This window comes from Vombatus ursinus, unplaced genomic scaffold (genome assembly GCF_900497805.2).
Source record: "Vombatus ursinus unplaced genomic scaffold, bare-nosed wombat genome assembly UNPS02014791.1, whole genome shotgun sequence".
NCBI lineage: Eukaryota > Metazoa > Chordata > Mammalia > Diprotodontia > Vombatidae > Vombatus > Vombatus ursinus.
Window position 1 is genome coordinate 2,295,408 of NW_020954569.1, and position 13,103 is coordinate 2,308,510.

Here is a 13,103-nt window from a genome sequence, read left to right on the forward strand (position 1 = left end):
AGGAGTCCAGGATGACTCCTAGGTGGGGAGCCTCAGGGACTGGGAGAAAAATGTTGTCCTCAGTAGTAATAGCAAAGGTAGAAGGTGGGAATGGTTTAGGGAGAAGCATAAAGAGTTCAGTTTGGAACACATTGAGTTTAAGAGAGAAAATATTTGTGGCAGAGAGGCTGATTAGGAGGCTTTTGCTCTAGTCCAGGTGAGTCATATGATGAGGGACCAAACTATGGTGTCAGCCATACGAAGATGTATGAAAAAGATGGTGTGGGTGTTGAACAATCAACATTTGTCAACTGGTTGAATTGTGGAGTGAAGAGTCAAAGAAAATGACAACCTCAAGAACCTGGGATACTGAAGGATGGTGATGCCCCATATAAAAATAGGGAAATACAGAAGTGGGGCAGGTTTTGGGAGGGGAGGTGATGACTTCTGTTTGGGACATGTGGAGTTTGAGACATCTAGTTTGAAATGTCTGATTGTCAGTTCAAAGTGCCGTATTACAATGGAGAGAGTACAGAGAATGAAGAGAAGAGGACCCAGTTCAGAGCTTTGGTGAGTAAATACCCACAGTTAGGGGCTCTGATCTACATAATGAATCAGCCAAGGAAATGGCACTCAGAATTGTTCTGCGGATATTTTGGGTCCTCAGTAAGTATTTCTTGAATGAATGAATGAATGAATGCTAGAAGAACTTTGACCAGGCAGTGCTTGTGTAACCTATGCTTTCATTGGTCAAGGAAATTCCCTCCACTAATGCAGTATAGCAACTTTTAGTCTTAGGAAGTTGCCTAGGGCACTGAGAGATGAAAGGAGTTGCCCAGGGTCACACAGCCAGTATGTATCAGAGGTGAGACTTGAACCCAGGTTTTCCCGACTTTGAGGCCATCTCTCTGTCTAATGTCATAATGTATATATGAGATTAAGTGTCAGCACACATTTTCTTTAATTTCTAACCACTGAACTTTTAAAGAATCATTATTGAAAGTTTTAATTACGTTTTTCTTCATAACCAAAATAGGGATTATATATTATAGAAATGGGAATGAGCATTCTTTACTCATCAGATGACTACATTTTTTGTTATAAGACTAGAAATATTTAAATAGATCTTCTGCAATTTGAATATTCTTCACATTATCAAAAAGAGTTCAGCTTTCTGGACACTTTTCATTATCTGTACCCAATATTCTTGAGATAGTGGAACAAAGGATGTTTTTCATAAAGATATTCTCAACCTTAAAGGAAATTTCTGAGCACAAAGGGTGTTAGATTTCATTTCCTATTACATTCTAGAGGCCTAATTCTTAAACTTAGAAATACTTCTTTTGTTATAGTTACCTCTTTGGGTGACTTTTATTATGAATGTACAAGTTTAGATATATTGGAGTTGAAGAATGAAGTTTTCTGTAATAATAACCTAAAATATTATTTGAAAACTACTAAAGAATAAATGGTTATGTGAACTGTGCATTGAGGTAGTGTATTATCTGCGGACAACTCTAAGCAAGTAAAAGAAAATAAGAAATAAAACTACCATAGAATCAGGCATATGGAGTGTAGAGTGTAACTATGAGATTGGCTTGAAGGTCAAGGTTAACATTGTAATTTATCTCAGTAGAGAAAATAATTTTATGGAGTAGCAACATATCTTAGGTTTTTTTGGCAGCTTCTATTATTGCTTCTCCATAACCTTTTTCTGTATGTACTTCCCTGTTCTCTATTCTTGCCTTTTTCACTGTGTTTACATATTAAAATATTTATCTGAAAGTAGCATACATTTTAAAAACTCAAATGAGCAACAACCACAACCACAAAAAAATCTCTTTGAGAAAAAATATGAAAAAACAGCTGGTACTAGGAGATGGATTGAGTTCCCTTTCTTGTCTTACAAAATAGTAAATGTATACATATATTCATATCTATATCTATGTATTTCACATCCCTCTCTTTTTGTTTTATTCATTCATTATGCAAACATTTATGAAGCACCTAATATATTTAAAGCACTTTTTTGTCACTGGACATACAAAGATAAAAATGACCCAATCTCTGCAATCAAAGAGCTTGCATTCTCCTGGAAGGGATGTAACCAGAACCCAGAGAGGTAAAATACAAGATGAAGGGACCAGTTCAAAGGAGATATTTACAAGTTTTGCTTTACTTGTTGTTCGGGGAACAACAGAATAGAGCATGACAAAAAGTAAAATGAAATGACACCAAAAATGTAGCTTGTAGTCAAACTCTAGAGGGCCTTCAGTGCCAAGTTACATAGTTAGTGTTTTATCCTATAGGCAACTGGGAACCTACTCTTTTTGAAGTAAGAAAGTGTTGTGGGATGCATGAGGAAGATTACTGGGGCTGCTGTGTGGTGGATGCACTTTGGGACTGAGAGTAGGAAGACCAGTTAGAATCTTATAATACTTCTGGTGAAAGATAATAAGAACCTGAACCAGGGTGATGATGGAATTATGAATACAGACAAAGGTATGTAGGGGATATTTTGGAAATAGAATCGCTAGCAATTAATTCAGTGTCTGGGGTGAGGAATTAGATACAGCAGTGTTTGGAGGATATGTTAGGGTACAGGAAAATTTTAAGGACAAGGAAAATCTGAGCCTATTTGTAGGGAAGAAATAAGTAGGGAAAGAAACCAAAAGAAATTAAAGATGAGGTGATTAATGAGGCAGCCTTCTGAAGGAGATAGGAGGAAGTAAAATCCAGGACAGCGTGGACTGAGGTTAACTTTGACTATTAATAAGGACCAACTCATTCTCTGAGACAAAAGCAGACAGGTGAAGGGACAGATATTGAAATATGGTGAAAGGTAGATGAAAAAGATCATGACCAGTGTTTCAGTCTTTAGTAGGAGGCTAGATCGTCTGCTGAGTGAGAGAGAATGGTGTACAAAGAGATTTGGAATAACCTCTATAAAGAGTTCCTTTTGATTAGATAAAAAGCTTATTTACCTAGTTGCAGTGATGATCCAGTTGAGGTTAGAGAGTAGAAATTTGTATTCAGTCAGTACAGTTTCATTGCCTCTCCTTTTTGAGATTTGGAGTAGAGAAAACAGATGATGGGCTACAATGCAGAACTGAATATTGGTAGAAGAACAGGGTGAGGTGAGGGTAAGGGGAGTTTCTGTATTCCAACTTGGATTACAAAAGAGATTCACCAACAGAAAAATTAGCCCTATGTTTTCCATTAAATTTTTCTTTTTATTTGTTCAGTCATTTTTCAATTTTATTGACTCTTTGTGACCCTGTTGGAGGTGTTCTTGTTAAAGATCCTGGAGCGGTTTGCCATTTCCTTCTCCAGCTCATTTTATGGATGAGGAAACTGAGGCACATGGGATTTAGTGATATACCCAGAATCATACAGCTGAAAGATGTGTCAGGCCAGATCTTAATTCAGGAAGTAGAGTCTTTCCTGACAGCAGGCCCAGCACTCTATTCACTGTATCACCTGTGCCTTTCCATTAAATACTGACAGCTGATTGGAGAAATATATATTATTCTTTTAAAATGTTCCTGCTTTTTTATCCTGTTGTGTCTTTCAGAATGGCAACTAGAGAACTGGAAGAGGCGAGATGTCAATCAGGTATCAAATGTGTATCAAATAATCATTAATTTCTTCCCTTTCAACTTTTTATAGAAGATAAATTTAGATGAGTTCTAAGAAGTAGTATGATAAGAAATGGCTCTCTCTCTCTCTCTTTTTTTTTTTTGGTCTTAAACAATAAGTGAAATTGCCATAGAAGTCAATGAAATATTTAATGCACAACTGGCAGGTTTGTATTTTGGTCCAAATAGATATCTTTCTGTATAGTAAAACTTTTAAGAATGTACCTAACAGCAAAATCTCACCTTAAATCATGCTTGAATAATAGGGAAATTATGTATATCCAAATTTATTTATATTTATTATCTGAATTGTCTTGCTATAGCTGAACAGCTCACTTAGGTGGTCTACTATGGTTTTTATTCCTGTATGAGCTGTTTAGATTTGCTTTATTCTGTGGTCCTTGGTTGTTCCTTTAAACTTTCTTGAAGCTGCCTCATAAATGTAATTGGTCAGATGGGGAGCTGGGCAAATTACTATGGATAACTCAACCCAAATCTATCCTCAGGAAAAGAAAAACTTGAAGCATGTCATTTATGTATATGAGGGATAGCATAAGGTGTGTGTTTGTGTGTGTGTCTGTGTGTGTCTGTGTGTGTGCGCATGTGCACATGTGCTTATAATTTTAAGTATAGTACCTCAATAGTCTTTTTATGTCTTGTAGTCTATTATATTCTGTTTCTTTCTCTAAAAATTGCTTTGCTGTCATCATATTCTGTGCTTTTTTTACGTTGTGGTACCTCACTACGGAAATTGTTTTAAGAAAAAATATTGAATTATCATTTGTCTGTAGTCCAAAGACTATAGTCTAATAGTCACATAGTCAGTAGACGATTCTATTCATGGAGTAAATGATTATTTAAGCATCATTTAAGTCTCTTTGGTTTGCATATGTACTAAATTTTTTTATTTCTGTCTTTATGTCTTTATTTTCCTATAAATTAAAAGTATCTCAAGCCACTTTCCTACTAAACGTTTTGAAAGCCATTGAAAATGACTTATTTTTTGCATGCTAAAAATACATGCATTATAAAACAATACTTAGTTCTAGGATGAAAGTAATACTTTACAGCAATTTTAGATAAGAGTATGGCATAGTAGAAAGAGTGTTAAATTTGGAATCAAAGGACTTGGACTAGAATGTAGGTTTTGCCTCTTACTACATGTGTGAACTTACTTGGATAAGTCATTTAATCTCTCTGGGCCTCAGTTTCCTCATCTGTAAAATGAGAGTGTTAGACTAGATGATCTCTAGCATCCTTTCCAGCCTTGAATTTATGAGTCTGTGTTAAGTAATATAACTGAATCTTTTCACTATTCATTTTGGATAAAGTTAGAATTTTATGATATATTTTTTTCTCTTCAGTTCTCAACTTGACATTCTCTTAGATGAATGTTAAGTACAAGTCAAATACAAGAGGGAAAGGACTAGAACAAGTGTAATGGTTGTCTTTTTCCATTTTTTTGACGACATAGATCTTTGTACAGTAGCTGACAGGAAACTTTTCTTCTATCATCTCATCTGTGAGTTTATATCTTAGGGATATCGTAGCCTTATTAATTGCATTTCTCTCATGTTGGCAGAGTATGTTATTCTTTGCCAATCAGTTAGTAATCAGCATTTGTTCAGTGCCTCTATTAGATGCTGTGCTAGACCCTGGAGATACAAAGAAAAATGAAACATTCCTTGCCCTCAAGGAAATTATATTCTGTAAGGTATAGATAACCCCCCAATTTACACAAATATAATTATAAATTTGAAAAAGTATCTTTTTTGTCTTAACTTTGCTAATAAAATTATTCTGAATTTATAAAATTTATGACTCCATCTTACCACTATTACAGTTAATTCTAAGAGCAATAACGAGAGGTGGAGATGCTACTGAATTTGCTCAGGATTTTCGCAGTTGAGGAAAAACCTGACCGGCGAATTTTCATGGTAGTACAAAATATCATTGTTAATGTTGCTCAGGATACTGTTGGCACATCTGCTCCAATTTACTTAGAATCTAGTGCTGTCAGAGAAGAGTTCACTTCTAACACACCCTAAACCATGTTGATATTGATGGGTCTATTTTAACTATTGCTACTACCATCATGGCCATAACTTAAATTGGAGCTGGAGATACTTTATGACTGAGTTGTATTTTGCTTTTTGGTCAAGCAGGATTATACTTAATAAGTTATGTGCGGTGCCATCAAAGCCTCCTTTACTTTTCTAGCTATATGTCCTAAAGATGGCTACCATCTTAATATTAAAAAAAAAAAAGAAAGTTTTAGCTTGGGTGTTTTCTTCTTGTTCTGAACAAATATAATAATGTATCACATATACATCTGCCTTTGCAGTTGGCAAAGTATTTTTCTGAGAGCAGCTCTTTTTGACATTTGTATCTCCGTATGATTATCTTTATTTATTTTTTTTTGGGGGGGGGATAAGTGATTTGCCCAGGGTCACACAGCTAGTAAGTGTCAAGTGTCTGGTCTGAGACCAGATTTGAACTGAGGTCCTCCTGACTTCAGGGCCGGTGCTCTATCCACTGTGCCACCTAGCTGCCCCTGTAATTATCTTTAGTATAAATATGGAAGCTGTTTTGTTAATACAATTATTATTTCCCCCACTTTATGGATGAGAAAACTGAGAAAGATAGTTTTATATCTTCTTCAGATTTGTACAGTGTTAGTCATTGAATTTCTGCATATATTTTGAAAGCCAAGATATAGGATGTTTTCTTGTCATAGCTGATAAAATTAGGTATAGAACTGATATATGACAGCATATCAGGTTTGGGGAAAGTGGGTAGGCTTTCAGAGTTAATTTCACTTGCTTGCCAGAGGAGAAAATGACGTGATAGAGCATATTTTGGGAGCATATTTTTGCTTTGGGTTTTGACCTTGGAATTTGGGGACTTAATATAGCACAGAAAATGGGCTAGTCTGATCTTAGGCTCCTGATCTTAGATCTTAGGCTCCTCCTTCTTAAATAATCAACAGTTTTTTTTATCATAAATATAATTGATCATGATGTACATATAAATTAAAAGGATTGCTCTGAACAGCAAAAAATATTTTAAGTATATTTATAAACTCTGATAGTGGTTAATAAGTTATAATTATTTCTTGTTGGTTTATTTTTTTTTTTTACTTTTTACTTTTTTGTAGAATAGGGCTTAATAGCTGCATGATTTCTTTTAACCACTTCTTCCATGCAGTTCATCATTTGTAACTTGCTATCATCTACTTATGTCTGCCATTTCTCTCTTGATTCTGTTTCATTTATCCATGATTGTAATTCTTTGAAGATTATGTTGTTCCATGATTCACAGCCAGATAGCATCAGGATAGGAATGAATATTTTGACACTTTGGAGGATCTGCAATCTCATCTATATAAGTATCCCAACAAATGGGGCAAAGGGCACCTCATCAACGTCTTTTAATATCATGCAACTCTCGTCAGTATCCTAGGATTCCAGGATCATGGATGATGGGTTTAGAGTTACAAGGGACCTTAGAGTCATAGAGTCCAACCTCCTCATTTTATGGAGGAGTAAACTGAGATGAAGATATGTTAAATGACTTGCCTAAGGTCACAGAGGTAAGAAGCAGAGGTGGGGTTTGAACTGATGTCCTTTGACCACACAACCCATTGCTGTTTTCCACTGTACCATGGGTACAGTCCTTTATAAGTGGCCACCTTTTGTCCTGGAGGTCTTCTTTTAGCTCTTTTGACAGTTTGTGGTTACCAAGGAACTGTTTATTAATTATCTCTCACTCTTGCTACTTAATTGATCCACCTTAATTTCTGGTCATAAATCTTTTTGATCATCTCTTATGCCACATGTTCTGCAGAGTTCTTTATCATTAATATGTTGCAGCCTATTCACACCTGTCATACATCTCTCTATTGCCTTTTGGATGGCAAGCCAATTTTAACTTTTTAAATACTGTGGTGTTCCATGATTCACAGCCAAGGCTATTAATGCTAAAAAGATGGGCTTTGTTTGAGAGAGAAGCTTTAAAATCTGGTGCAGTTTTCTGAAGGTCAGTTCTTTGCCATATGAGGAGTCTGTCTAAGCTCTGTATACAGATGAACCAGCTCTATGGGTTATCTATCCAACTCACATCATAGTTTAGACAGCATATGTTTGCCAGTCCCTTGGTTTTTCCCATGTGACTAATTAGTCTGAAGGATTTTTATTGATTATTGATTTTATATCAAAGGTATTCCAGTTTCCAGATTTTCATATAATCAATGTAGTGTCATCTACAAATAAAGAACTTCTGGAGAACCTTATAGTATATAGGAAATTCCTCTTCTATTTGGACTTTGAGGTACAGACCTTCACAATGGCAGCAAACACCTTTAACAAGCACACATCTCTGTGTTTATGTCTTAACCTGCTATTAAAGTAATCTTTGTTGTTCCATATTTCAAACAGTCTGTGTGAGTGTGATGGATGGGAATCAGCTGGAAGAAGAGAGCTTAAAGGAAGAATAATGATATTTAAAATATGGGATTTTATGTGAGGGAGTTTTTTGGGAATCATTAAAAGCACTGCATATTTTCCCCAAATGCAATCTAGCTTGCCTTCATTCTCTTTTTCAATGTTGGACCCAACTCATTGTCCATCTATAATGCATGCATGAATCCAGAATGTGTACTAACTCAGTGGGCTGCCCACCCACCTGGAAATTATAGTGTAAACAATAGATGTAACTTCTTTTATTTAGGAAACTGTGAATTATTAAACCAGTCTCTTTAATTGCAGTGGATTTCACTTAGAATGCTCTAGAGTATTCTTGGTGTTGTCAGCACAATGTTGCCTGCAAAAGGGGGTATCTAGAGAACATGTTATATAAATTGCTTTTCTGTTTTGACTTGGAGAATCCCAGAATTTGGAGGTGAATGCTGAGGACATTTTTAGTCCAAGAAATACCTGACTGAGAATGTGCTCTGTAACATCATCAAGTACTCATCCAGACTTCTGAGGAAGCCCACTCTACTTTGGGAGATTTTTAGGAAGTTTTTCCTTATTCCATGCCTAAATCTACTTCTCTGCAGTTCCTAGCTTTTCTCCCAGTTTTGCCCTTTGTGGTGAAATGAAACAAATCTATTCCTGGTTCACACAACAGCCTCCAAATGTTGAAGACAGATGTTACATTTCTGCAAGCTTTTATTAAGTATCTACTATGTGTCAGGCATGGTGATAAGCACCGAAGATACAAAAAAAGGTAAAAATAGTCCTTGCTCTCCAGGACCTCATAGTCTAATAAGGGAGACAATGTGCAAACAACTATGTATAAACAAGATCTATACAGGATAAATTAGAGACAATCTCATGGAGAAGGCACTAACATAACATCTCCCTTTTCTGTAAGATTTTGTCTGATATTTATAATCAGAGGATCACTAAACAAAATTATCTTGTGGTGGCATTTATCAAGGAATCTCATGTGTTCTCATAATAATCATGAAAGATACCAGTTGGAGGTATATTTTCACACATATGAGAGACATCAGTTGGAGGAAAAGCTTCAAGGTTGTACTTCCTTCTATTTGAATCGTGCTTTTTTATAATCAGCAAAAAATAAGCACTATGAGGTTTTATGTTCTCTATGCCCTATGATTTACTTTAGAAAATTGTTTTCAAATACCTATCTTATCCCTTCTCTTGTTTTCAACTGAGGATATTCTCATTGTGTGGATAGCACATTCATAAGTATTTTATAGAGATGAGATAATAGATATATAACTAATAATTATTGATATTCTCTTGATCTGGTTTTTTTTTTAAATTATATTGACTTTTTTTCCCTCATTGCTTGATTTTTTTCTCTTTCTGGTATCTTTAAATCAATTCCTTATTGCTTTAAAACTTTCTTCATATCCACCAATTTTGTCTTCTGTGTATTCTTGTTTTGATCCATTGTATCTTTGTCTTCTTGAGTGCAATTTCTATTCCATCATATATACTACACAAGACACTTGAGTTTTGGATTCCAAATGTGGCAGTGCCATTGTCATCAATGATGAAAATAATTTGATAGAGAAATGCTGACAGATCTATGCCATGTTTCATCTATATATTGTTTTCCTAGTTTCATCCACAAATGTTTTAGGGATGATCTGGCTTAATTAGGCCTCATGCCAAGTTTGTGGTAGACTTCTTTTCCTCTCTAACATTCTTTTGAGGCCGTACTGCCAAGTCTTCCACTGTCATTCTTCATAATGTTTACAAATGGGCTCATATTCTGAATTGGTGATGACAAGGTTTCCATGTTTCTCCACTTGGCAGAAAAATCAAATGTTTGCTGGCTAAAGCAATTTCTAGACTTTTGGTCTCCTCCATCATTTTTCATCAATTAAACTTGGGTAGGAAATAACAGATGTCTGTGTTGATGTTTTTTCCTGTATCCACTTCCCATCTTTATCATCTGTTTCTATTTTATGTTGGAACTGTTCTAATTAGAAGCATTGTCTTTTGTTTGTTGTTGATTTTGACTTTTGCTGTAGCATCTTCATGTTGTGTGCACACCAAGATAGTCAATTTTTAAATTAATCTTATATCATTTTTCCTGTATGTTGAGATATATTTTTTTCATGATGCTGTTTGTGCTTGATAGGTTCAGAACCTTCTCACTGTTTTCTTAAAGAAAGTGTTTGTGGCGTACCAGTCATAAAGATTCTAAGTAATCTGTAAACTTTAGTCCTCTTTCATTTCCTGATTCTAAAACTAAACTGAATCTTGAATAAAGATAGAACTTTAGACATAGAGATAAGAAGGGTGTACCATCTACTCATTGGGCATTGTTTGTGCAAAGGGACAGAATGATGAGATGGAATGTCCAGTTTGGGAAATACCTAGTAGTTTAGTTTGTCCAGGATTAGAGTATTTTAATGAGAGTAAAATGAAATATAAGGCTCTTATATCTATATAAGATATAATGTTGAAATCAGATTGTAGAAGACTTCAGAAGCCAGGTTGAGCAGTTTATAGTTTATCCTACAAGTAATAGGGTACTACTAAAAATTTCTCAACTGAGGATTGATACATCAGAACTGTGCCTTAGAAAAATTATTTTGAAAAAAAAGGAAAATTGACTCTTAGAATAGTATAGATGAGGGGTGATATGGTTCTGGGGGAATGGCAGTTTGAGTGAAGAGAAGGATAATTACATGAGATATTGTAGGTATAACACTTATAAGAGTTGGCAGTTTTTTTTTTTAAGATCATAAAACATTTAATAAATACAAAACTGTGGACATCCCTAAGTCATGATGGAGTTTCTAAGTAGTACTTTTGGAGACTTGTTTGGGTTCTGAGTTATTCCAGTAATTCATACTTATATTATACCTAATGAGGCATATTCAGCATTTATTTCCTTGACTGATTTCAGAAAGTGAGTTGCCCTTTTCTAGTGCTAAGTTCAGGTGTGGATAATTTGAAAGAGGGAATGGAGACTAAACAGGGCATCCTACTATTTTAATATAGTAGGTAGAAAAATACTGCTATCCTTTTGGAGTAAAATATGTTAGCCCTTCATTATTATAGGGAATTAAATAAATACACTACTGAGTTATATTTGTTACTTAGATGCATGTTTTTCCACAAAATTATCTTCAGTCTAAATATGGAGGCACTCAGGCTCTTGGTTGCTCCATATGTCACAAAGGAAATCATTATAGAATACAACATCGACTTTCAGCTAATTAGCAATTTGATGAGGTTCTTATTTCATGTGGCTTTCACTTTCATGAGATCTTAATCAGAATGCCAGCAAATTGAATTCCATAATGTAGCTTTGTTGAGTTGAATGTGGAGGTTTTGCTTTTTGTTTTTGTCCTAAACTTATGATTGCACTGGTTTAGGGGAACTCCCTCTAATCTTTCATCTGTATATTAATCTCAGAACCTTGCCTGGATACCTGAGATATTGAGTTCTTAAGTGACTCACCCAGGACCACACAATCAGTATGTTTCAAAAACCAGACTTGAACTTAGGTCTTCCTCAATCCAAGACCAACATTTTCCATCCAGTGCACCACAGAGCCTCTTTGTGATGGTGTTAATGCACAAAATTTCTTAATAAGCTTTGCTAATATTTTGTCACATCCTAACTGCTGAATATTTTATGTTTTTAGGCTGACATAGCACCATTGATGGCATCCCTCATTGGAGTTCCTTTTCCCCTTAATTCTGTGGTAAGGAATTTAGTTTTATTATCTATCAACTTTAGCTCTAAGATAAATTAGTACATAGTAAAATTTAGACTGAATTGCATGAATTTCTTTTTATTACTTTAAATTAATAGAATTTATATTTAAAATGAATAGTTCATAATTATCTTGGCAAATATTGTAACAGTAGTATCTCAGGTATTTCACAAATATATATTATTTTAAAATCATTAAGCATCATGATCTGCAATACTAATATTACTAAACCAGATATCTTTTAAAATTTTATCATTCCTTTTCACTAAAGGACATAGATTAATATCATGTATATAAGGCATTTCGTTCTGAAATAATGAAATGTATAATCCAGCCACTTTTGCTAGTTTTTTAAGAATAAACCAACCCTAAATTTTTATTAAAATTTTTGAAAACCTCTTCACTTTTAAAAAATATATCACCTAATTAATGAAATCTGACTATATTATCTTTCCATTGTGATTTCTAAAGAGAATTTGTAAATTTTGTCATTTGTAATTTTTCATATCGTAAATTAGAAGTACCCTTAGTATTTAAATATAGAGTTGATTTTTAAATAAAATAAATAAAAATATTTTAATTTTAAGTTAAAACTCCATACCATAGCCTATTCATTTTTTCCTCGTTCTTTTCTTCTACCTTCTCAGTCAGGTTAATCCTCCATTGTTCCTTTTATGAGCTTGCTCCCAAATGTTGACCTTCACCTTATGGTGTGTACTCTAAACTATTCTCATTCTTATTCACCAATAGTTATTTGAATTTCCTACTGACAGAGTTCATCACTCAGAGTGTCCCTTCCAGTCTCATAAGGCAAGTACAAACACCTTCCCTGAGAATCTCAGACCTGGAAGGGAACTCAGAGGTCTCTTAGACCAAACCTGCCTAAAACAAGTATCTCTTCTACAAGATAATGCTTGAATACCTACAGTGAGAGGGAATTCCAACCTCTCAAGTCAGCCAGTTCTACTCTTTGATTGCTCTAATTTATAGAGTTTTTCCTAATAGCAGCCTAAATTTGCTTCTCTGCAATTTTCTCTTATTACTCCAAATTCTGCTGATTGGTATCAACAAGAAAAGAATCTAACTGGTTTTCCATGCAACAGCCCTTCAAATATTCAAAGACAATTCTCATGTTTTCCCTCTATTTCTAGGCTAAATATCTTTTATTTCTTCAATTGATTATTATCCAATCAAATAATTTCCCATTTCTGAGACTGTGCCTTTCTTAGGATAGCCTTCACATTTCTTTTCCACCACATCACTCTGAAGTTACCC

At 34.6% G+C, this 13,103-nt stretch overlaps 1 protein-coding gene across 6 annotated transcripts in view; it reads left to right on the forward strand.

Moving 5' to 3' along the window:
- The window catches only part of PIGN (phosphatidylinositol glycan anchor biosynthesis class N), a 225,864-nt gene that overhangs the window by 89,824 nt on the left and 122,937 nt on the right, over positions 1–13,103 (forward strand). For all 6 annotated transcript variants that reach the window (XM_027868736.1, XM_027868738.1, XM_027868740.1 and 3 more), the window contains 2 exons: positions 3,554–3,594; positions 11,757–11,816. In XM_027868736.1, coding sequence (XP_027724537.1) covers positions 3,554–3,594; positions 11,757–11,816 — 101 coding nt within the window. The remainder of the gene's footprint in view (positions 1–3,553; positions 3,595–11,756; positions 11,817–13,103) is intronic.